At 49.8% G+C, this 24,858-nt stretch overlaps 3 protein-coding genes across 3 annotated transcripts; 2 read left to right on the plus strand and 1 right to left on the minus strand.

Moving 5' to 3' along the window:
- The first annotated feature begins 267 nt into the window (after nt 1–267).
- LOC131260349 (dynein heavy chain, cytoplasmic) lies at nt 268–20,207 on the plus strand. Its single transcript, XM_058262047.1, has 10 exons — nt 268–535; nt 697–2,318; nt 2,396–2,905; nt 3,277–3,315; nt 4,229–8,467; nt 8,810–8,836; nt 9,956–12,976; nt 13,048–13,288; nt 14,776–14,974; nt 16,074–20,207. Exons 1-10 carry the CDS (start codon nt 268–270, stop codon nt 19,984–19,986), a joined length of 14,079 nt encoding a protein of 4,692 aa, XP_058118030.1. The 3' UTR covers nt 19,987–20,207.
- Nucleotides 20,208–20,533: 326 nt separating this feature from the next.
- LOC131261176 (acid phosphatase type 7) lies at nt 20,534–22,440 on the plus strand. The gene is made up of 3 exons (XM_058263125.1): nt 20,534–21,336; nt 21,403–21,823; nt 21,995–22,440. The coding sequence occupies exons 1-3, from the start codon at nt 20,696–20,698 to the stop codon at nt 22,313–22,315; spliced, it is 1,383 nt and encodes a 460-aa protein (XP_058119108.1). The 5' UTR covers nt 20,534–20,695; the 3' UTR covers nt 22,316–22,440.
- LOC131261177 (beta-1,3-galactosyltransferase 5) lies at nt 22,380–24,261 on the minus strand. Its single transcript, XM_058263127.1, has 2 exons — nt 23,815–24,261; nt 22,380–23,748 (listed from the first exon to the last, which is right to left on the minus strand). Exons 1-2 carry the CDS (start codon nt 24,080–24,082, stop codon nt 22,856–22,858), a joined length of 1,161 nt encoding a protein of 386 aa, XP_058119110.1. The 5' UTR covers nt 24,083–24,261; the 3' UTR covers nt 22,380–22,855.
- Between the last annotated feature and the right edge of the window lie 597 nt (nt 24,262–24,858).

A 24,858-nucleotide genomic window follows, 5' to 3' on the forward strand; every position in this document is an offset into this window, starting at 1 on the left:
AACCAACGCCAGCAAGCCTTCCACTTTGATTTATAAACACCTAGCGGTGCGCCTATGTCAAATTAACACGAATTATCCAGCAGCCATCTTTCTTTTCACTCTGAACCTACATTTGCGACGTGCAGACGTGTCTGCGCGTTGTTTCAGATTTCGGTGTGCAAATTTCCATATTGAAAGTGTAATTTTTGTGTGTGTGACGTTAAAGAAATTCAACAGCTAAGCAACTTTCTTCTCAGCTGCTCGACGGTGCTGTAAAAAGCGACCGCAATGGGCGATTCGCTTGAGGCTACCATCCCCAGCATGGGCAGCGAGCCGCCGCCATCGGTGGAGCCGGAGGCGGTAGCCATTATCGATTTCGATAATTTCTCCAACTATCTCCGCAAGGCGATCACGGTGCTACTGCCGGAGGATGATGTGAAGTCGTTCGGTCCGCTTAACGCCGCCCTCGAGGACAGCGTGAATCAGGACTGCATTCGAAAGTTCATCTCCGACCCGCAGACGCAGGCACTGTACATCCAACGCAATTGCTTCAAAGGTGGGTGGTTGGCACAAGTATCACGTCATCATGGGGTGTGTCATGCGTATGACGGAAATGGCAATAGGGAGTGAAATAAGTTCTTAACAATCGGATGAGTAATAGCCATCTTCGACCATAGGCAATATTTATTGATTTTTTTTTTTCGATCAATTTTATAGACGATGAAAATGAACCTCCAACCGAAGGAGAAGAAGAAAAGGATTCCTTTACCTACTACTTCGGCAATGACGTTCACTTCACTAATCAGCGCATGGCATCGCTGGTGTGCATCAAGCGTGGCGCACTGATCGAGGCGGACAAATCGATCCACGCGCAGGTCCGTTTGATCAACTTTTCCGAAGGCTCGCCGTACGAGACGCTCCACGCGTTCATCAGCAAGACGCTGGCACCGTACTTCAAGAGCTACGTGAAGGAATCGGGCCGTGCCGATCGCGATGGTGACAAGATGGCCCCATCGGTCGAGAAGAAACTGGCCGAGCTGGAGATGGGCCTGTTGCATCTGCAGCAAAACATCGACATCCCGGAGGTGACGCTCAATATCAACAGCACGGTCGCGCAGGTCGTTAAGAAGTGTGCCGATGAACAGCGCAAGGCGAAGATAACCGACTTCGGAGATAAGGTGCAGGATTCCACCTTCCTGAACACGCTCCAGAACGGGGTGAACCGGTGGATCAAGGAGATCCAGAAGGTGACAAAGCTTGATCGCGATCCTTCTTCCGGTACGGCGTTACAGGAGATTTCGTTCTGGTTGAACCTCGAGCGAGCCTTGCACCGTATCCAGGAGAAACGCGAATCGCCGGAAGTGGCACTGACGCTGAACATTCTCAAGCACGGCAAGCGCTTCCATGCGACCGTCTCGTTCGACACCGATACGGGTCTCAAGCAGACGCTAGCGATGGTGGCCGATTACAATCCACTGATGAAGGACTTTCCGATCAATGATCTACTGTCGGCGACCGAGTTGGACAAGATCCGCCAGGCGGTACATTCGATCTTCAACCACCTGCGCAAGATCCGCAACACTAAGTATCCGATTCAGCGCTGTCTGCGTCTGATCGAAGCGATTTCGCGTGATCTAAGCCAGCAGCTGCTGAAAGTACTCGGCACCCGGCGTCTTATGCACATCCCGTTCGACGAGTTCGAGCGCGTCATGAACCAGTGCTTCGAGGTGTTCAGCTGCTGGGACGACGAGTATGATAAACTACTCGGTACGTTGCGTGAAATCGTGAAGCGTAAGCGGGACGAGCACATCAAGATGGTCTGGCGTATCTCACCGGCGCACAAGATCCTCCAGCAGCGTATGGAGCATATGCGCAAGTTCCGCCGGCAGCACGAACAACTGCGCACGGTAATTGTGCGCGTGCTACGTCCAGCTCGGCAACCGTCGGTCATGTCCGGCGCAGGGGATGTGGTTGGTGGAGAGAACAAACAACCGTACAGCCTCGACACGGCCGATGCGAACGCCATCGAGGAGGTTAACCTGGCGTACGAAAACGTCAAAGAGATCGAGTGTCTGGACATCTCGAAGGAGGGTTCGGAAGCGTGGGACGCGGCGATCAAGCGCTACGAAGAGCGGATCGATCGGGTTGAGGCCCGCATTACGGCGCACCTGCGCGATCAGCTCGGTACAGCCAAGAATGCGAACGAAATGTTCCGCATCTTTTCCCGCTTCAACGCACTGTTCGTGCGGCCACACATTCGTGGGGCGATCCGTGAGTACCAGACGCAGCTCATCCAGCGTGTGAAGGACGATATCGAAGCTTTGCATGAAAAGTTTAAGGTAATGCGGAATGAAGAGCACAACAATTCAAAATTACGCACATAATTAATTCTTTCTTTTGTGCCTTCAATTTACAGGTCCAATATCCACAAAGCAAGAGCTGCCGTCTTTCGGTAGTGCGCGACCTTCCACCGGTCGCCGGCTCGATCATTTGGGCGCGTCAGATCGACAACCAGCTGACGATGTATCTCAAGCGCGTCGAGGACGTTCTCGGTCGCGGCTGGGAATCGCACATCGATGGCCAAAAGCTCAAGGCGGACGGGGACAGTTTCCGTGCGAAGCTCTCCACCGCCGAAGTGTTCCAGGATTGGGCCCGCAAAGTGCAGGAACGCAACACGGGCATTACGGGTCGCATCTTTTCGATCGAAGCGACTCGCTCCCGTACCGGCCGGGGTAACACTCTCCGCCTGAGGGTGAACTTTCTGCCCGAAATCATCACCCTGTACAAGGAGGTGCGCAATCTGAAGAGCTTGGGCTTCCGTGTACCGCTGGCGATTGTCAACAAGGCGCACCAGGCGAACCAACTCTATCCGTTTGCCATTTCGCTCATCGAAAGCATTCGCACGTACGAGCGTACGCTGGAGAAGGTGAGTAGCGAAGGCGTTAAGGCACGATCGACAACCGTTTATGATTTGTCTAATTTTACCTGAACCAATTTCCCCGCGGCCCCACGATATAAACTAACATCAGTGAGGCACGTTTGCCTACGTCACAAACGGCCATTGATTGAGCCTCAAAATTTGAACCCACCTCGAAATTCTCTATCACATCCACATTACCACTGCACCCATTCTCGGCCAAAGATACAATACTCTTTCAAGCAACGGAAACATGTGTATTCCCTTCACTTCCATCCGTAAACACAGTACAACATATACGAACTCATTTAGAACGATACAATGTTTAATTGAACCATCACAGTAAGACTTTTGTATCCTTAATTTGTTCTTCCATGCAGCTAAACAATAGGACATTAGCACAAAATTCAGTATTTAAGGTAGCCCGAACCGCTGAACAGTTTTTCTAGCCGTAGCAGCTAATGTTGATGCCATTTGCTTACGTTTCCGTTTTTTTCGTTCTATCTTGACTCTATGTTCTTCATGTTGCGAACGCTTCTGTTGCCCAATTTATCCTTCAGCTATCATATTTTGTTTTGTGAATGGTTGTCGTTTTAAGTTACTGAATTCTTTATCCTTTGCCACCTTTTAATACTCGCTTTTCAGCTCATTATACTGCTGGCGATTGTTTTGAATGATTGATGTTCTTATTTCTTTTTCGCTTCGCTTTCATACTTATGCCAACGGTAGAGATTTTACGTTCAAAAATAAATATATGATCTTATTAATAAATCCATTATGAATGGAATAAATTTCATTCTTGTTCAAGCCTTTCATAAATGATAGCTACTTTCAATCATCCAGGTTTGATTGCTTAAAATTAATTGAAGATACACAATTCAACTCCAAAACACTAAAATATAATAGAATATGATTTAGAATATATCGGGAAACTTTCCAAACGTACGATAGTACATCAAAACATCAAACTGAAAGTTGCTATTGTTCACTTCGGCTTTTTCGTTTGTACGTACCGTTATATATTGTAGTAAACTTTGCCTTCCCTTTTGCCGCAATTTCATTTTATTCATATGTTTTAAGATATTCTTATACGTTTGCGCCTTTTGGAATTGAATAATTGATCGCTTCTGGTAATAGTTCTCTGTACTTTTGCACGAAACTGCTCTACATCTATCGAATTGTGTTACATAAAGTAAAAGAAAAAAAACCAACTCCAGTTTTGCCTGTCGAGTTTGCTTTACAAAAGATTGACTAGTTTGCTAAAATTTCTCTTCTTATCTTTCCTCCCCCACCCGCCGCACGGAATGGCATTCTCCCGGTTCTCGGTAACAGATTGAAGATCGTGCCAGTATCATCCCGCTCGTGGCCGGCTTGCGCAAGGAAGTGTTGTCGCTCATTTCCGAAGGAATTGCGCTCGTCTGGGAGAGCTACAAGCTGGATCCGTACGTGCAGCGCCTTTCGGAGAACGTGGTTTCGTTCCAGGAGAAGGTTGAGGACCTGCTCGTCGTTGAAGAGCAGCTGGATGTGGACGTGCGTTCGCTTGAAACATGCCCGTACAGTGCGGCCACCTTCGCGGACATTCTCTCGAAGATCCAGCACGCCGTGGATGATCTGTCGCTGAAGCAATACTCGAACCTACACGTTTGGGTTGCCCGGCTCGATGAGGAGGTCGAGAAGAAGCTGGCGGCTCGCTTGCAGGCTGGTGTGCAGGCATGGACCGATGCCCTCACTGGGAACAAGAAGGAGGTGGACCTTTCGATGGACACCGATGCACCGACGCAACCAACCATTCGACCCGGTGGTGATCCGCAGATTCAGCGTGCGATCCATGAAATCCGTATCACGAACCAGCAGATGTATCTGTACCCATCGATAGAGGAAGCACGGTTCCAAATCATGCAGCAACTATTCGCCTGGGAAGCGATCGTCACGTCGCAGACGCGTCTTCAGAGTTCGCGCTACCAGGTCGGATTGGACAAGCCCATCTCGCAGACGTACCGCAACCTGTTGACAAAGCTTCCGAACGGTTCGGATCCGCTTGAGGGAGCTTACGGTGCGATCGAGAACCAGATTGGTGACGTGCGAAACTATGTCGACGAGTGGCTACGCTACCAGAGCCTTTGGGATCTGCAAGCGGATATGCTGTACGGACGGCTCGGTGAGGACATCAACCTGTGGATCAAGTGCTTGAACGACATCAAGAAATCGCGTACGACGTTCGATACATCGGACACCCGGCGCGCTTATGGTCCGATCGTGATCGACTACGCTAAAGTGCAGGCAAAGGTGACGCTCAAGTACGACTCCTGGCACAAGGAGGCGCTTAGCAAGTTCGGTCAACTGTTGGGCAACGAGATGAGCACTTTCCACACGAAGGTCTCCAAGAGTCGCAACGATCTCGAGCAGCAGAGTATCGAAGCGGCCAGCACATCCGATGCGGTCTGCTTCATCACTTACGTGCAGTCGCTCAAGAAGGAAATGCTCGTGTGGGACAAGCAGGTCGAGGTTTACCGTGAGGCACAGCGCATCCTCGAGCGACAGCGTTTCCAGTTCCCGAACAACTGGCTGCACGTGGATAACATCGAGGGTGAATGGTCCGCGTTCAACGAGATCATGAAGCGCAAGGATTCGGCCATCCAAACACAGGTCGCTAGCCTTCAGGCAAAGATCGTTGCCGAGGATAAGGCCGTCGAGACGCGCACCGTCGACTTCTTGAACGATTGGGAAAAGAACAAACCAACTGGTGGACGTACCCGACCCGACGATGCCCTTCAACAGTTGCACATTTTCGAGACCAAGTTCTCCCGACTGAAGGAAGAGCGAGACAACGTTGCGAAGGCAAAGGAAGCGCTGGAGCTGCAAGAGTCAGCCATCCCGAACAACAGCACCGAGCGGATGTGTGTGGTGTTGGAGGAACTCCAGGATTTGCGTGGCGTTTGGAGCGAACTGTCGAAGGTTTGGGCTCAGATCGATGAAACCCGCGAGAAGCCGTGGCTGTCGGTTCAACCGAGAAAGCTGCGCCAGTCGTTGGAAGCGATGATGAACCAGCTAAAGGAACTTCCAGCTCGGCTGCGTATGTACGAAAGCTACGAGTACGTGAAGAAGCTTCTGCAGAGCTACATCAAGGTGAACATGATGATTGTGGAGCTGAAATCGGACGCCCTCAAAGAGCGCCACTGGAAGCAACTGACCAAGCAATTGCGTGTCAGCTGGGTGCTTTCCGACCTCACCCTCGGCCAAGTGTGGGACGTAAATCTGCTGAAGAACGAGTCGATCGTGAAGGACATCATCCTGGTGGCGCAGGGTGAGATGGCACTGGAGGAGTTCTTGAAGCAGGTTCGCGAAAGCTGGCAAAACTACGAGCTGGATCTGATCAACTACCAAAACAAGTGTCGCATCATCCGCGGGTGGGACGATCTGTTCAACAAGGTGAAGGAACACATCAACTCAGTGGCCGCGATGAAGCTGTCCCCTTACTACAAGGTGTTCGAGGAGGAGGCTCTCACTTGGGAGGAGAAATTGAACCGCATCAACTCACTGTTCGATGTGTGGATCGATGTTCAGCGGCGTTGGGTTTACCTGGAGGGAATCTTCTCCGGTAGTGCCGACATCAAGACACTCCTTCCGGTGGAAACGTCCCGTTTCCAGAGCATCAGCTCGGAGTTCCTTGGGCTCATGAAGAAGGTCGCCAAATCGCCGAAGGTTATGGACGTCCTGAACATCCCAGCGGTGCAGCGTTCTCTCGAGCGGCTGGCCGATTTGCTTGGAAAGATCCAGAAGGCACTGGGAGAGTATCTCGAGCGCGAGCGAACCTCATTCCCGCGATTCTACTTCGTGGGCGACGAGGATCTGCTGGAGATCATCGGCAACAGCAAGAACGTTGCGCGCCTACAGAAGCACTTCAAGAAGATGTTTGCCGGCGTCGCCTCGATCCTGCTGAACGAGGACAACACCGTGATCCTGGGTATAGCGTCGCGTGAGGGGGAAGAAGTTCGCTTCATCAAGCCCGTCTCAACGGTGGAACATCCGAAGATCAACGAGTGGCTTTCGTTGGTGGAGAAAGAGATGCGTTTCACGCTCGCCTCCTACCTGGCCCAGGCCGTGCAGGATATCAAGCAGTTCAAGGACGTAATCGACACGCAGAAGTACATGGAGTGGTGCGACAAGTATCAGGCACAGATCGTCGTCCTTGCGGCACAAATTCTCTGGTCGGAGGATGTAGAAAACGCCCTCCAGCAAACATCGGAAGGAGCGGCACCATCACCGGGTAACAAGGAAAAGACCCCACTGCATCGTGTACTCACCACCGTTGAGACGACTCTCAACGTGCTGGCCGATTCGGTGCTGCAAGAACAACCGGCACTGAGACGCAAGAAGCTAGAGCATCTAATCAACGAGTTCGTGCACAAGCGTACGGTAACGCGTCGCCTGATCGCACACGGTGTGAACAACCCGAAATCGTTCCACTGGCTGTGCGAGATGCGCTTCTACTTCGATCCCCGCCAGACGGAGGTCCTGCAGCAGCTCACGATCCACATGGCGAACGCACGCTTCTACTACGGTTTCGAGTATCTGGGCGTACAGGATCGATTGGTGCAAACACCGCTCACCGATCGCTGCTACCTGACGATGACACAAGCGTTGGAGGCTCGGCTCGGTGGATCACCGTTCGGGCCGGCCGGTACCGGCAAGACGGAATCGGTCAAGGCGCTCGGTAATCAGCTGGGCCGATTCGTGCTAGTGTTCAACTGCGACGAAACGTTCGACTTCCAAGCGATGGGACGTATCTTCGTCGGTCTGTGTCAGGTGGGCGCCTGGGGTTGCTTCGACGAGTTCAACCGTCTCGAGGAGCGTATGCTGTCCGCCGTCTCGCAGCAGATCCAGACCATTCAGGAGGCACTTAAATCACAGCAAGACGCCAACCGTGACGCCCAGAGCATCACGGTCGAGCTGGTCGGTAAGCAGGTGCGCGTTTCGACCGATATGGCCATCTTCATCACGATGAATCCGGGCTACGCCGGTCGCTCCAATCTACCCGATAACTTGAAGAAACTGTTCCGCTCGCTCGCGATGACCACGCCCGATCGGCAACTGATCGCCGAGGTGATGCTGTTCAGCCAGGGCTTCCGAACGGCCGAAAAGCTTGCCTGCAAGATCGTACCATTCTTCAAGCTTTGCGACGAGCAGCTGTCCAATCAATCCCACTACGATTTTGGCCTGCGTGCCCTCAAGTCGGTGCTCGTGTCGGCCGGTAATGTGAAGCGCGATCGTATCATGAAGATCAAGGATACGATGAAGCAGCGTGGGGACGAGAATATCGACGAGGCGTCGATCGCGGAGAATTTGCCCGAGCAGGAAATTCTCATCCAATCGGTTTGTGAAACGATGGTCCCTAAGCTGGTGGCCGAGGACATCCCGCTGCTGTTCTCGCTGCTGAGCGACGTCTTCCCGAACGTTGGCTACACGCGCGCCGAGATGAAGGGTCTAAAGGACGAGATCCGGAAGGTGTGCGCCGAGGAGTATCTCGTCTGTGGCGAAGGGGATGAACAGGGTGGCGCCTGGATGGAGAAGGTATGTGTTGACAAACGATCAATGTTTTCCTTTACTAAAATTACATTAATTCAAAAATTATTCTTAATAGAATAGTAGACCGTTGTACATATTCTGCATTCTTTATCCACATATTATCAACCCCATTAGCAACTTTACCGTATTAAGAACGAAAATGCTTCTACATACGATCGCATGAGTCGTATTTACATCTTACTAACAAAATACCCTTTTTTTCTCACTCAATCAAAACTCAACGCCGCATTCGCAAATAATTATAAACCAAACCACAAATCACAACTAATCGCCATCATATGTACCGCAAAACTCTCCCTACCTGCGTGACCTAATCATAAAATAAAGGGATGTGGCGAAACGTGGGTTGACAAAGTGAGTGCAATTATTATCGTTAACCTATAAGAGTACCATCTAACTAGCTTGTGTTGATTTAGTCCTCTTTTTTCGGTTTGTTTTTCGTTTCGAACGGCTTTTCATCGTGTTGTTTTTCCTCTCTGTTTGATTTGATTGATTGTCACTAATTTTATTCCTACACCCTATGAAATTTTTCCTATCATATTTACACATTGTTGGATCGATTTGCGTACTTTCGCGGAAGTCGTAAAAACCAAATCGACATGTTGGGCAATAAACATATCAAACACCGTTCATCCAGTAATTCCCAGCTTTGTTTGCCTTTCTTCATGGTATTTAAATTAGTATCGACTAGGAATATGTCAGGCCAAACTTCATAAATTTTTCATATGCTATTGTAAAGTCCATCCGATCTCCATCCGTATCAACATTAACAATCTTTATACTATTGCTTGATCGCATGTTTGAGTTTGTCATTTGTTTTCTACTCTTTTTGTAAGTTCCTATACATCTTTAAATTCATCTAGCAAAATGTAGGGATACAATCTTTGTAGAACCATTCAATGGTTTAAACCGGGTTTACTGTTAATTTTAGCTATGTTTCAAATCATAGTTTTTTTTTAGACAATGAGAAACAGCCGCAAACTTTAAAAAATATGTAAACGTTTACTAGTGAGCTGTATGCGATCACGTTGGGAATCACTGAGTTGATTGGATTGCTAGCATTACAGCGTTTTACTCACCAACTGGCAAATCCAGTAGTGTACTTTAAATCGTCATACGATGCAAAACCTACTGTAAAGCATTTCAATCGAAGTGTGTGGGTAAATGCAGGGGAAAATCGCTTTTTCGTCAACATGAAGCGCTTTGCAGTAGGCTTACATTGTTTGACGATCCAAGCAGACTGTAGACGGTTACTTTGGAAACCACTGGATTAGATCGATTAGAATATTTTCCGGTTCATCATCGATGGCATATATGTGTAAAATGACTGACAATTGGTACATATCTTGTGTGGCTTGTGTGTTATTGCCCATTGGTTTGCGCAAGTGTGAAAATGCTTGAAAACAATGACCCCTTGTGCTTTGTCGATTCCATTTTGTAACAATTTTGTTTTCCGCGTGCTCGCATTCGCAGGTACTTCAACTGTATCAAATCTCCAACCTCAACCACGGTCTGATGATGGTCGGCCCGTCCGGTTCAGGCAAGTCGTCCGCCTGGAAGGTGCTACTTAAGGCGCTCGAGCGCTTCGAAGGCACCGAAGGTGTGGCCCACGTCATCGACCCGAAAGCCATCTCGAAGGAAGCGCTGTACGGTGTGCTGGATCCGAACACGCGCGAATGGACCGACGGTTTGTTCACGCACATTTTGCGCAAGATCATCGACAATGTGCGCGGCGAAATCAACAAGCGCCAATGGATCATCTTTGATGGTGACGTTGATCCGGAGTGGGTTGAGAATTTGAACTCGGTGCTGGACGACAACAAGCTGCTCACGCTGCCGAACGGTGAGCGTCTGTCGTTGCCACCGAACGTGCGCATCATGTTCGAGGTGCAAGATTTGAAGTATGCCACGCTGGCCACGGTTTCCCGTTGCGGTATGGTGTGGTTCTCCGAGGACGTCCTGTCAACGGAGATGATCTTCGAAAACTACATGTCCCGGTTGCGTCACATCCCGCTGGAGGATGGCGAAGAGGAGAGCTTCAGCGGTCAGCCCAAGAGTGCCGATAAGGAGGACGAGATTACACCGGCCCTGCAGACGCAGCGTGAAATTGCCTCGCTGTTCCAGCCGTACTTCAGCTCGGATGGTTTGGTTGTGCGCTGTCTGGAGTACGCGATGGGACAGGAACACATCATGGACTTTACCCGACTCCGTGCACTGAGCTCGCTGTTCTCGATGCTCAATCAAGGGGCACGTAATGTGCTGACGTTCAATCAGCAGCATCCCGATTTCCCCGTACCACCGGAGCAACTCGAGCAGTACATCCCGAAGCTGCTCATCTACTCGATGCTGTGGTCGTTTGCCGGCGATTCGAAGCTGAAGGTTCGCTCCGACCTGGGTGACTTCTTACGAAGCATCACGACGGTGACGCTCCCGGCACAGGGTGCCAACCCCATCATCGACTACGAGGTTAACATCCAGGGCGATTGGGTTCCGTGGTCCAACAAGGTGCCGGTGATCGAAATCGAAACGCACAAGGTGGCCGCTCCGGACGTTGTCGTACCGACGCTCGACACCGTACGTCACGAATCGCTCCTGTACACCTGGTTGGCCGAACACAAGCCACTCGTACTGTGCGGTCCACCAGGATCCGGTAAAACTATGACCCTCTTTTCGGCTCTTCGTGCCCTTCCGGACATGGAGGTTGTTGGGTTGAACTTTTCGTCCGCAACCACTCCGGAGCTGCTGTTGAAAACGTTCGATCACTACTGCGAGTACCGTAAGACACCGAACGGAGTTGTGTTGGCCCCGGTTCAGCTCGGAAAGTGGTTGGTGCTGTTCTGCGATGAAATTAACTTGCCCGATATGGACTCGTATGGCACGCAGCGTGTCATCTCCTTCCTTCGGCAGCTGGTGGAACATAAGGGCTTCTACCGTGCGGCGGATCAGTCGTGGGTGTCGCTCGAGCGGATCCAATTTGTGGGTGCTTGTAATCCACCGACCGATCCGGGAAGAAAGCCGCTCAGTCATCGTTTCCTCCGACACGTTCCGATCATTTACGTCGACTACCCTGGAGAGACTTCGCTCAAGCAAATCTACGGCACGTTCAGCCGAGCAATGTTACGCCTGATGCCGAATCTGCGCGGATACGCCGAACCACTGACGAACGCGATGGTCGAGTTCTATCTCGCCTCGCAGGATCGTTTCACGCAGGATATGCAGCCGCACTACGTCTACTCGCCACGTGAGATGACTCGCTGGGTGCGCGGTATTTGTGAAGCTATTCGTCCGCTGGACAACCTTCCGGTCGAGGGACTGGTGCGTCTGTGGGCTCACGAGGCACTCCGTCTGTTCCAGGACCGCCTGGTGGAGGAATCGGAACGACGCTGGACGAACGAAAACATCGACCTGGTCGCAATCAAACACTTCCCGAGCGTCGATCGCGATAAGGCACTGACCCGGCCGATTCTGTACAGCAACTGGTTGTCGAAGGATTACATGCCGGTCAACCGGGATGAACTGCGCGACTACGTGAAGGCTCGTCTAAAGGTGTTCTACGAGGAAGAACTCGACGTTCCACTCGTCCTCTTCGACGAGGTGCTGGAGCACGTGCTGCGTATCGATCGTATCTTCCGCCAGCCGCAGGGTCATTTGCTGCTGATCGGTGTATCGGGTGCCGGTAAAACTACCCTTTCGCGCTTCGTCGCCTGGATGAACGGGCTTTCGATCTTCCAGATCAAGGTGCACAACAAGTACACCAGCGAGGACTTTGACGAAGATCTCCGTTGCGTGCTGCGTCGGGCTGGCTGCAAGGACGAGAAGATTGCCTTCATCCTGGACGAATCGAACGTGCTCGATTCCGGTTTCCTCGAGCGCATGAATACGCTGCTTGCGAACGGCGAAGTGCCCGGTCTGTTCGAGGGTGACGAGTACACGACGCTCATGACGCAGTGCAAGGAGGGCGCCCAACGCGAAGGCCTAATGCTCGACTCGAGCGATGAACTGTACAAGTGGTTCACGCAGCAGGTCATGCGTAACCTGCACGTCGTCTTCACCATGAACCCATCGACCGACGGCCTGAAGGATCGTGCCGCAACCTCACCCGCCCTGTTCAACCGTTGCGTGCTGAACTGGTTCGGCGATTGGTCTGATTCGGCCCTGTTCCAGGTGGGCAAAGAGTTCACCATCCGGGTGGACCTGGAGAAACCGACCTGGAGCGCGCCCGACTTTTTCCCTGCCGTATGTCCGCTCGTCTCGAACACACCCTCCCATCGGGATGCCGTCATCAACAGCTGCGTGTACGTGCACCAGACGTTGCACAAGGCGAACGCACGGCTTGCCAAGCGAGGCAGCCGCACGATGGCGATCACACCCCGTCACTATCTGGACTTTATCCATCACTTTGTGAAGCTGTACTCGGAAAAGCGCAGCGACCTGGAGGAGCAGCAGTTGCATCTGAACGTTGGTCTCAACAAGATTGCCGAAACTGTCGAGCAGGTGAGGGAATCATACCATGAAAATCAAGGGTTCGCAAACACTAACTCTCGCACTTCTCTTTCACTTTCCAGGTTGAAGAGATGCAAAAATCACTTGCCGTCAAGTCGCAGGAGCTGCAGGCAAAGAACGAGGCTGCCAACGCGAAGTTGAAGCAAATGTTCAAGGACCAGCAGGAGGCCGAAATCAAGAAGGTACAGTCCCAGGAAATCCAGCAGCAGCTGGCCGAGCAGACGGTCAAGATCGAGGAGAAGCGCAAGGATGTGATGGCCGACCTAGCGCAGGTCGAACCGGCCGTTATCGATGCCCAAGCTGGTAAGCTATTCGTCGGATACTTGGTTTTTTTCTTTTCGATTTCTTCGTTTTATATCCTTCTTCCTTCCTGTGTCACACTTCCACATTTTTCCACCTGCGAGTAAGAGAACGTAACGTAAAACTTACGAAGGATTCATTATTGATCGTTATTGCATTTTGCTCCTATGTTGTCGAACACACACACACACACCCACACACACATAATTGACCACTGAAATTAATTGATTCCCTCGCTGAAAAGCCGTCGGTAACATCAAGAAGAAGCAGCTTGCGGAGGTGCGCACAATGGCAAATCCACCCCTGCCGGTCAAGATGGCCCTCGAGTCAGTGTGTCTGCTGCTCGGTGAGGACGATCGTGGTGGCGATTGGAAAGCGATTCGCGCGATCATGGTCAAAGACAGCTTCATTGCGTCGATCGTCAAGCTGGACACATCACACATTACGTAATTATGCCAAAGCCCTTACACCCGTCCGTTTTGGATCGGAACTGATCGGATAGCCGGTTCTTGGTCAGCATAAAAGTCGCCTAGCAAGAAAAGCTCCAATCGCTAAACTAAATTCTTTTTAATAATACCATACGCACACACACCATAACGTTACTTGTGCAGGGCTTCTCGTGACTAAATGATATATATGTATACATATTCAAACAAACAAACGAAGAATTGGCATTTATCGAAACGAAATCATCTTATATATCTTTTCGGCTTTCTGAATGCATGGCAGAGAAGCGCGCATTGTAAAAGTTGCCATTTCTTCGTTCGAACAGAAAAAAATATCCGTTTTGTGTCTTGTCACTTAACAGCCTGTCCAATTGCTTCCATATCTCTCCGCCTTTGAGCACCTAAAAGTGAAACTATTCGAAATGGCAATCATCACTCAGTGCAGACATCTCCACGATCATGATCATCACTATTACGCTACAGATCACCTGCTAAGGCTCAATGGATAACTTTGTTACATGCACCGATTTTACAGTGAGCAGCAAAAACCAAACCAAACCACGGTCAATGCCGATTTGACGGGAACGGGTTGTGGGACTAAACTATTCAGACTGTGACCACACTTACTCGTAACGGTAACGGTGGTTTGCCCACACTTCTTCGTCGTTCAACAAATCGCTCTCATTTCCACTTTCAAGTATTGGAAGATGTTTTTTTGTTGGTGAAAAATATTTCCAAAAATATATAAATGCCAATCAAATAATGATTAACGTTTTCTAATAAACATATTTCTCTCCCTCTTCTTTCTCTCTCTCTCTATTTCTCTCTTTCTATAATGCTTTTACTTGTTATGCCGTTTCGAAATGTCCTCACAACTTCCTCTCGACATCAATCGTGTATTGTTAAAACAATATGCTAACATACAAACACATACTTTATATGTTACTCTCTATATATCCGTATATTTATACCTTACAAAAAAACAACACTAATCGCTAAAAACCCTAAAATACCACTACCCCACGATACCGACGCGCGGTGCAGCGGTGAAATCGATCAAGAAACAGCATCTCGTCGAGGTCCGTTCGATGGCAAATCCACCGGCCGTCGTAAAGCTGGCGCTGGAGTCGATCTGTCTGCTGCTCGGCGAGAACGCATCGGACTGGAAGTCGATCCGGGCCGTTATTATGCGGGAAAACTTTATCAACTTGATTGTCTCTAATTTCAGTACCGAAGACATAACGTAAGCATGATATGAATCAACTTCTCTTCTTCTTTTTTTATGCCATTCTCTTCACTACCCTTTTTCTCTGTCCCCTCTACTTAGAACTTGTTCCACAACTATTTCCCATTTTCACCCCCCCGGCTCCGTTTGCTCTTGTGGTTTTTGATTCGGTTTAGTTTTTTTTCCTGCCCCTTGCCCTTTCCTCCTAGTTGTGGTACACAAACCGTCCCTTCATGTACGGGAAATTAGTTTATTTTGGTGCCTTTTAAAGAGAATTCCCCATTTGAATACGCTCATTTGTTTGTTTGTTTGCCAGACAGCTCTTCATTCTGTCCGGAATTGCCAAACGAATCATTCACTGCCTTCTTTGTAGACTCCAGATAGAGCTAGTCTGTTCCCAGCACGGTTTTTGTGATGTTCATGTAGTGTAGCATACAATGTAGAGTAGTTACTGGTAGCTCAGTGCAGTCTGTTCAACAAGAAAAGGCCTGAAAGCTTTAAGACATAAACACTTTTGTATAAAGCCCCAGTAATGATAAGTAGAATCGTAGGAACCTTTTTTCACCCGATGGCCATGGTCTTGTTGAACAGAGACTGTATTCGAAGGATTTATTCTTTTCGCTTCCCTACCCTGCCCTTATTTGTAAGGTGTTTTCTTCTACTTGGCTGAAGAAAGATGACTTTGAATGTCCCGACGTGACTGGAAAAAAAAGAAATTTGAATATTAAATCTGTTCAACGTGTATTCTGTTTGTACAGAGCTTGCAAAACACTAACAAGATTGACCGCTTTCTAAATGTTATCTAATAGATCACACTAACCATTTTTCTAGAATAACTAACTGTGGCACGTTTTGTGGATTGGTTAAAAATAGTTAACAGTAATAAGTCAAGGATTTTGGAAATTGGATTGAAAGATGTTGAAATTTATTTATGTTCGGTTGATGTAAAACAATCCCCAACGTGTCCATGTGCGCATGTAATATAATGCTTTGGAGTAGCTCTTGCCCCCCGCTTGTATGTACGTGCTTGTCTCGCGCTTTTAATTTCTCAATCGCAAGGATGTTTTTCAATATGCTAATATATTTTTCTTTTCCCTTGCCGTTTTGCTTGCCGAATGTCCCCGATGAACAGCGACGAGGTACGTGAGAAGATGAAATCGAAGTACCTGAACAATCCGGACTACAACTTCGAGAAGGTGAACCGTGCCTCGATGGCTTGCGGTCCTATGGTTAAGTGGGCCATCGCACAGGTCGAGTACGCCGATATGCTGAAGCGCGTGGAGCCGCTTCGTGAGGAGCTCAGTTCGCTCGAGCGACAGGCCGAAACGAACATTAAGCATGGGCGTGAGGTAAAGGAACTGATCGCCCAGTTGGAGCAGAGCATTGCCGCCTACAAGGAGGAGTACGCCCAGCTGATCTCGCAGGCGCAGGCCATCAAGACCGACCTGGAGAACGTGCAGGCGAAGGTGGACCGTTCGATCGCGCTGCTGAAGAGTTTGGTGATCGAGCGAGAGCGCTGGGAGGCGACGAGCGAAACGTTCCGCTCGCAAATGTCCACCATCGTGGGCGATGTGTTGCTGTCCGCGGCGTTCATTGCGTACGGTGGGTACTTCGATCAGCACTACCGAAGCAATCTGTTCTCCACCTGGTGCCAGCATCTGCAGGCGGCTAGCATTCAGTTCCGGGCGGACATTGCCCGCACGGAGTATCTCTCGAATCCGGACGAACGGTTGAGATGGCAGGCGAACGCGCTGCCGACGGATGATCTGTGCACTGAGAACGCGATCATGCTGAAGCGGTTCAACCGCTACCCGCTGATCATCGATCCGTCGGGTCAGGCGACGGAGTTCATAATGAACGAGTTCAAGGATAAGAAGATCACCAAGACGAGCTTCCTGGATGATTCGTTCCGCAAGAATCTCGAATCGGCACTCCGGTTCGGTAATCCTCTGCTGGTGCAAGACGTCGAGAACTACGATCCGATTCTCAATCCGGTGTTGAACCGAGAGCTCCGACGAACCGGTGGACGTGTGCTGATCACACTTGGCGATCAGGACATCGATCTTTCACCGTCGTTCGTGATCTTCCTATCGACGCGCGATCCGACGGTTGAGTTCCCACCGGACATTTGCTCTCGTGTAACGTTCGTAAACTTCACCGTGACCCGTAGCTCACTCCAATCGCAGTGTCTGAATCAGGTGCTGAAGGCCGAGCGGCCCGACATCGACGAGAAGCGATCGGATCTCCTGAAGCTGCAGGGCGAGTTCCATCTTCGACTGCGCCAATTGGAGAAGAGTTTGTTGCAGGCACTGAACGACGCGAAGGGTAAAATTTTGGATGACGACTCCGTCATTACCACGCTGGAAACCCTCAAGAAGGAAGCGGCCGACATCGGGCAAAAGGTGGAAGAAACGGATAAGGTGATCGCGGAGATCGAAACCGTATCGCAACAGTACCTATCGCTGTCGCAGGCCTGTTCCAACATTTACTTCACGATGGACAGCCTGAACCAGGTGCACTTCCTGTACCAGTACTCGCTGAAGATGTTCCTGGACATTTTCAGCACCGTGCTGCACAACAACGCCAAGCTGGAAGGGAAGACGGACTACACGGCAAGGTTGCTGATCATTACTTCCGACCTGTACCGCGTCTGTTATGATCGTGTGGCACGCGGTATGCTGCATGCCGATCGGCTCACGTTCGCCATTCTGTTGTGCCGCATTCATCTGAAGGGTACCTCGGAGGCGAACCTCGATCAGGAGTTTAACTTTTTCCTGCGCAACAAGGAAGGTTTGGTGGCGTCCTCCAGCCACGTCGATGGTGTTAGTGCGGAGCAGCTCGAATCGGTTACGCGTCTCGCAACCCGACTTCCCATCTTCCGTAAGCTGCTCGAGAAGATCAAGTCCATGCCGGAGCTAACGGCTTGGCTGCAGCAGGGTTCACCGGAACAAAACGTACCCCTGCTGTGGGACGAATCGAAGGCACTTTCGCCGGTTTCATCCGCCATGCATCAACTGCTGTTGATCCAAGCGTTCCGACCCGATCGAGTGATCGCTGCAGCACACCTGTTCGTCTCCACTGTGCTCGGGGAGGACTTTATGCCGCAAGCGGAAAAGGAACTCGACTTCTCGAACTGCGTCGAGAGGGAACTGAACAGCAACACACCGGCGCTGCTTTGCTCCGTCACCGGGTACGATGCGTCATCACGTGTCGATGATTTGGCGGCGGAGTTAAACAAGCAGATCTCTAGCATTGCCATCGGTTCGGCGGAAGGTTTCAACCAGGCAGAACGGGTGATCAATATGGCATGCAAGTCGGGTCGCTGGGTGCTGCTGAAGAACGTCCACCTAGCGCCCCAATGGTTGGTGCAGCTGGAGAAGAAGCTACACTCCTTGCAACCCCATTCAGGCTTCCGTTTGTTCCTCACGATGGAGATCAATCCGAAGGTTCCGGTGAACCTTTTGCGCGCTGGCCGTATCTTTGTCTACGAACCGCCGCCAGGTATTCGGGCCAATCTGCTCCGAACGTTCTCAACCGTTCCGGCGGCGCGCATGATGAAGCAACCGAGCGAACGCGCCCGGCTCTACTTCCTGCTGTCCTGGTTCCACGCGATCGTACAGGAGCGACTGCGTTACGTACCACTCGGTTGGGCGAAAAAGTACGAGTTCAATGAATCCGATTTGCGCGTAGCTTGCGATACGCTCGACACCTGGATCGATGCTACGGCCATGGGCCGTACGAATCTGCCCCCGGAGAAGGTCCCATGGGACGCACTGGTAACGTTGCTTTCGCAGAGCATCTACGGTGGCAAGATCGATAACGATTTCGATCAGCGTCTGTTGGCGTCGTTCCTGTCGAAGCTCTTCACGGCGCACAGCTTCGAGGCCGAGTTTGCGCTCGTCGCCAACGTAGACGGGGTGGCTGGTGGACCGAATGGACAGCGACATATCACTATGCCGGACGGTACGCGACGTGATCATTTCCTCAAGTGGATCGAAGCCTTGGCCGATCGGCAAACGCCCTCGTGGCTGGGATTGCCAAATAACGCCGAAAAGGTGCTGCTTACGACGCGCGGAACGGACCTGATCAGCAAGCTGCTCAAGATGCAGCAGCTCGAGGACGATGACGAACTGGCGTACAGCAACGACGAAAGCCTCGATACGATGCAAACGCGCCAAGAGGATGGCCGACCGTCGTGGATGAAGACGCTGCACAACAGTGCGCTTACGTGGTTGGAGCTGCTTCCGAAGAGTTTGGCCACCCTGAAGCGCACGGTCGAGAACATTAAGGACCCGTTGTACCGGTACTTCGAGCGGGAGGTGTCCTCGGGTGCGAAGCTGCTCCAGACAGTCGTTAGTGACCTGCAGGATGTGGTGTTCATTTGCCAGGGTGAAAAGAAGCAAACGAACTATCATCGGACGATGCTAAGTGAACTGGTGCGGGGTATTCTTCCGGCCGGTTGGCGTCGCTACACCGTCCCAACCGGGTGTACCGTCATCCAGTGGATCACCGACTTTAGTCATCGCGTGCAGCAATTGCAGAAGGTATCGAATTTGGTATCTCAAGCCGGTGCCAAGGAGCTGCAAAGTTTCCCCGTGTGGCTCGGTGGCCTCTTCAACCCGGAGGCATACATTACGGCCACGCGACAGTGTGTGGCGCAAGCGAACAGCTGGTCGCTGGAGGAGCTGACACTAAACGTTACCATCACGGAGAGTGGTTCCGATGGGTTCGACAATCTGAAGGACAGTAGTTTCGGCATTTCTGGCCTGAAGCTGCAAGGTGCGCAGTGCAAGAACAACCAACTGCTACTAACATCGGCCATCATGACCGAGTTACCGCTGACGCTGCTCAAGTGGACCCGCATCGATTCGGAAGTGGCTCGTGCAACCAAGCTAACGCTCCCGGTTTACCTAAATTCGACCCGAGTGGAGTTGCTGTTCACGGTGGACATGACCGTCGCACCGGGACAGGACCCGCACAGCTTCTACGAGCGTGGTGTGGCCGTACTTGCCTCAACGGCTTTGAACTAAACGGCAGAATGGGACACGCGTAAATCATCTACATTATTATGCTAACATCTATCTAATGGTGCAAAGGTTATTGGGAATCATGCTATTTATCTTCATTTAATACAACTTATAATTGAAATATTATAGAGGAAAATATTTAGAACACGCCAGCAAAACGCTCGTTCATAGAACAATTCACGCAATGTTCGCTTATCGCTCTTATACTCAATAAAAAAAATATATTCGCATTCAATAAACTGCGTCTTCTAAGCGTTATCTCACTCTCAAGTAGAAAGAAAGTTATCTCGAGAGTTCGGGTTGATACATTTGAAAAAAAAAATCGGTTGCGTTGTTGTATTCTTCCAATGAAGATTTATGCAAGAAGGAAATTACTAGTTTTAGAAGTTAAAAATTTTGAAATACGCAACGGTGTAATTGAACAACCCTGTAAAAATGAGACTGTCAAACTGCATTGTTGACGTTTCGCATCAGAGTAGGTCACTGTGTGACGTATTTTTGTTCGAGAAAAATAACAAACAAAGACGATTACGTTTTGTGACGAAAACAAATTAACAGCCAGTGTTATCGCCATCAACTTTGCTGGTGGTTCATCAACTTCGTTTAGTATTTACAAGGGGCGAGACCGTATCGCATTTCTTTGTTCAATTCCTAAGTGTAGTTAGAGCTGGTTCCAGTGCGTATTGCGTCTCTCAAAAGCGGTCAAACCACCATGGGTTTGTTTGGGCCCAACAATCATATGATCGGATATTTTATCCTATCGCTCACCACTGCCTTCCTCGCCATCTTACCTAGCAGCCATGGGCAAGTATTTTATTACCAACCGGAGCAGGTTCATCTCTCCTTCGGTGACTCCCCGTCCGAGATCGTCGTCACCTGGAGCACAATGACGGCCACCAACGAGTCGGTGGTCGAGTACGGTATCGGAGGGTTCATCCTAAGCGCCACTGGTACGGAGGAAAAATTTGTCGACGGTGGCGCTGGCAAACATACACAGTACATCCATCGGGTGGTACTGCGTGACCTTCAACCATCATCCCGGTACGAGTACCACTGCGGAAGTCAGTGGGGTTGGTCGGCCGAGTTTTACTTTCACACGACACCGGAAGGATCGGGTTGGTCGCCTTCGTTCGCCATTTTCGGGGACATGGGTAATGAAAATGCGCAATCGATGGCTCGATTGCAGGAAGACACCCAAAGACATATGTACGATGCGATCATACACGTCGGAGACTTTGCGTACGACATGAATTCGGAAAATGCCCTCGTCGGTGATCAGTTCATGAACCAGATACAATCGATTGCTGCCTACACGCCCTACATGGTGTGTGCGGGGAATCACGAGGAAAAATAGTATGTAGCATGTAGTTTGAATACGGAAGAAATGTAGGCTATTAACAAACACTCGTTTCATTTCAGTAATTTTTCCAATTACCGCGCCCGCTTCAGCATGCCCGGCGGAACGGAAAATATGATGTACAGCTTCAACCTGGGTCCGGTTCACTTTATCGGGTTCTCCACCGAGGTGTACTACTTCATGAACTATGGCATTAAGACGCTCATCAATCAGTACGAGTGGCTGCGACGCGACCTGGAGGAAGCGAATCGGCCGGAAAACCGCAAGGAGCGCCCGTGGATCATCACCTACGGCCACCGACCGATGTACTGCAGCAACGATAACGATAACGATTGCACGCACAGTGAAACGCTCGTGCGCGTCGGCCTTCCGTTCATGCACTGGTTCGGCCTGGAGGACCTCTTTTACGAGTACGGTGTCGATGTGGAAATCTGGGCCCACGAGCACTCGTACGAGCGGCTCTTTCCACTGTACGACTATCAGGTAAAGGAAGTTTTCCGTCCTCACGAGACTTTTTTTTTTGCTTACGTTGCCACTGTGAGCGCAAGCTTGTTTTTATCGTCATATCGTGCATGCAGTGCTGACAGTCTTCTTAATTAATTTCTGCCCCCTTAACCATTTAAAAAACTAAATGAATTATTCTATTCTGCACAGGTTTTCAACGGATCTTACGAAGAGCCGTACCGCAACCCACGTGCCCCGGTGCACCTCGTAACCGGCTCGGCTGGATGCAAGGAAGGACGGGAACCTTTTCTGCGCAAAATTCCTCCATGGAGCGCCATCCACAGCCGCGACTACGGTTACACGCGTATGAAGGCTATCAATGGCTCGCATCTCTACTTCGAGCAGATCTCAGTCGATAAGGAAGGTGCGGTAATCGACTCGTTTACCATCATCAAGGACGAACATTTGCCGTACAAGCAGTTACTGGAGCGAGACGGAAAAGTGGGTTCAAAGGCAAACGGAGCGCACTAGGGGGAGAATCTCGCACATCGTTTCCTCAATTCGTTACCGAAGTAGATTTAATTCTTAACACCTATTCCTTCGTGCATGCATTTTATTGATCCAAATAAAATAAAATTTGTGTGATAAATTCGAAAAACAAATCTGCGGTTTCTTTGTGCATTAAAACATTACTATATACGGGATCGTGTTTAACGTGTTCAGTTCCGTTACGCTTTCACCTACGGGTATCACAGATCGGTTTTGTTCAGTGTTTGTTTTTGAGTGGGGAATGGAAATTTTGCCTTCTTCAATACTGCTTGTTACTAACTACATCGAACATTTGCACTATCGTATAATTCCTAAGATATTTAAAAAGGGTAAAGATGATGGCAGTTACATATTCCTTTGTTTTCGTGCACAAGGTAAGGACGGACGGTGTGATGGACGACGTGCAGTGGAATAAAAAGTATGTTTCGACATATGAGTTGGCACATTAAATTGTAGTTTTTTGTTTGTCGCCTCAATGGTAACTAGAGATTCATATTCTACGTTAAGTCGCTAGGATTCATTCTAAAGTCTCATCTGATTAACCATAGCCGTGCCGTGGTTTGGAATGTTTTGCTGATTCTTGAACTCCGCAACGCACGTGGCAGTGAGCGATTTACCGGCCGGGCGCTGGTAGCACGCATTATCGTAGCATCGTTCCAGCTCCTGCACGAACTCCATGATGAGTTTCCCGTTGCCACCGTTCGGACCGACGTAGTAATCGCACTGATATGCGTAGCGCTTCATGTCCCGTATGCAGCAGTCCAGGAACTCTGAGTTGGCACTGTACCATCGGTTGAGGGCGGTCAGAGGTAGCTTAAGTCGTTCGGCCAGCACGCCGGTAATGAACGTATCGTCGATCCAGAAAAACGGTACCACCTGTGACTCGGCCGCTAAGGCACGAGCGGTCCGTTGGTTGGTGATGTAAAGCCACCCGGAAAGGTACGGTGGGTAAACATCGGGCCGATGCTCTTCCCTCGATACGTACCACTTGTTCGCTCGCAAGCGGATCACCTTCTTGTTCCGGAAAGTGTAGCCCGCCAAAAGGTACCGGTCTTCGTGCTGATTCAAGTCGGACAGATAGTTCTGAATGTAGAACGGATCGAATACGATATCATCGTCCATCTTGATGAGGTACTTTGCCCCACGACAGTGTTGTGTCGCCCACTGCAAACTCATGAGGTGCTTGTAGGTGAGATTGCGGTACGCTTCAACAAAGTTGCCCTGGATAAGGTCTCCGTGCAAGCGCTGTTCGGCTTCAAGGGCTGCCTGCGTAATAAAACGATCGACGGGAGGTATGGTGGCCAAAGAAAAGATTCGTAACAAGCCCATCGATAGCAGCTTCTGTTGCGATATGGCCTGCCGATGGGCGGAACGTATTTCATCGTGCCCAACGTATGATGTAACCAGAATCACACCTGAACAGAAAAAAATTAAATAACATTTGCCAACCGTTTTCCATTTTAACAAAACTTTCAACATACCTAGCAATTCTGAATAGCTATTATTTTCTTTGCAAATATCATTCGCAATTCGATACTCAAATCCCGTCAGATTTGCCAACCTTGTCGGATCAACCGCACGCTCCTCGCTGCTTGCTTGGTCAAGCGATTGTAGCGAAGACTGGTCCGGTTCCCGGGGCAGCAGAAACAGGTAGTTCCCTTCACTGTCCGTACGGAATGAGTAGCGATAGACACCATACAAAATACCGAAAGCAACTACGGAAGTGAGGAAACGATGAAACTTTCTCATCACGAACGAATGCGCGGACGAGGTCGCCGCGAGTTGTAGCACATCTGTATCGCACTTTCGGGGGTATCTTCCACTGATATGTACGTTACTGGGTGGCACTTTTGGAACTTGGTTGATGGCTTTTACATACAGAAATATGGCTAAATTAAGTTGATGGCACGTACAAAACGCGAAACCATTTGGCACTGCTTTGAAAACTTAAATAAAAATAAACAAATCCCGTTTGACGTTTCTGGTAAGTGTTTAGGGCAGGGTTGGAACAAACCGGTTGTTTCACGAACCGATTGAGAAACATTTGATCATTTAGTTTTGTGAGTTAGAAATTAAAATTAAAATTAAATACGAAAATAGATTACCTAAGTGAGCCTTTTCTTCGTTAATCATCCAATACATTTGGTTTATTTTCGTCAATTTTCCTTTATATTTGAACCGTTTCCAAAAACAATAACAAAACACTTTCCAATCGGTTTTCCAGCCAACTGACAGACGTAAACAAACACCGGAATCACTCGGACGTGTGAATCATTCTTCGCGTGTATGGTAAAAATTGCTTCGAAATAAAGTGAATTTAAAACGGTACCAGTCCACCAGCAGCAAGCACCTTCCGTCGCTCACCACACGCAAATGTAGTACAAACTCGACCGATACGCAAGCAACTCGTAATTGTGTACGGTACGGTGCATTCGATTCGCGAAATAATCAAGAAAGGAAGCGCCGGTCTGATTTGTGTGGTATTCAATGGTGGCCGGTAATTTACGTGTTGTTTACGTACCGGC

The sequence above is a fragment of the Anopheles coustani genome, chromosome 3 (assembly GCF_943734705.1).
Source record: "Anopheles coustani chromosome 3, idAnoCousDA_361_x.2, whole genome shotgun sequence".
NCBI lineage: Eukaryota > Metazoa > Arthropoda > Insecta > Diptera > Culicidae > Anopheles > Anopheles coustani.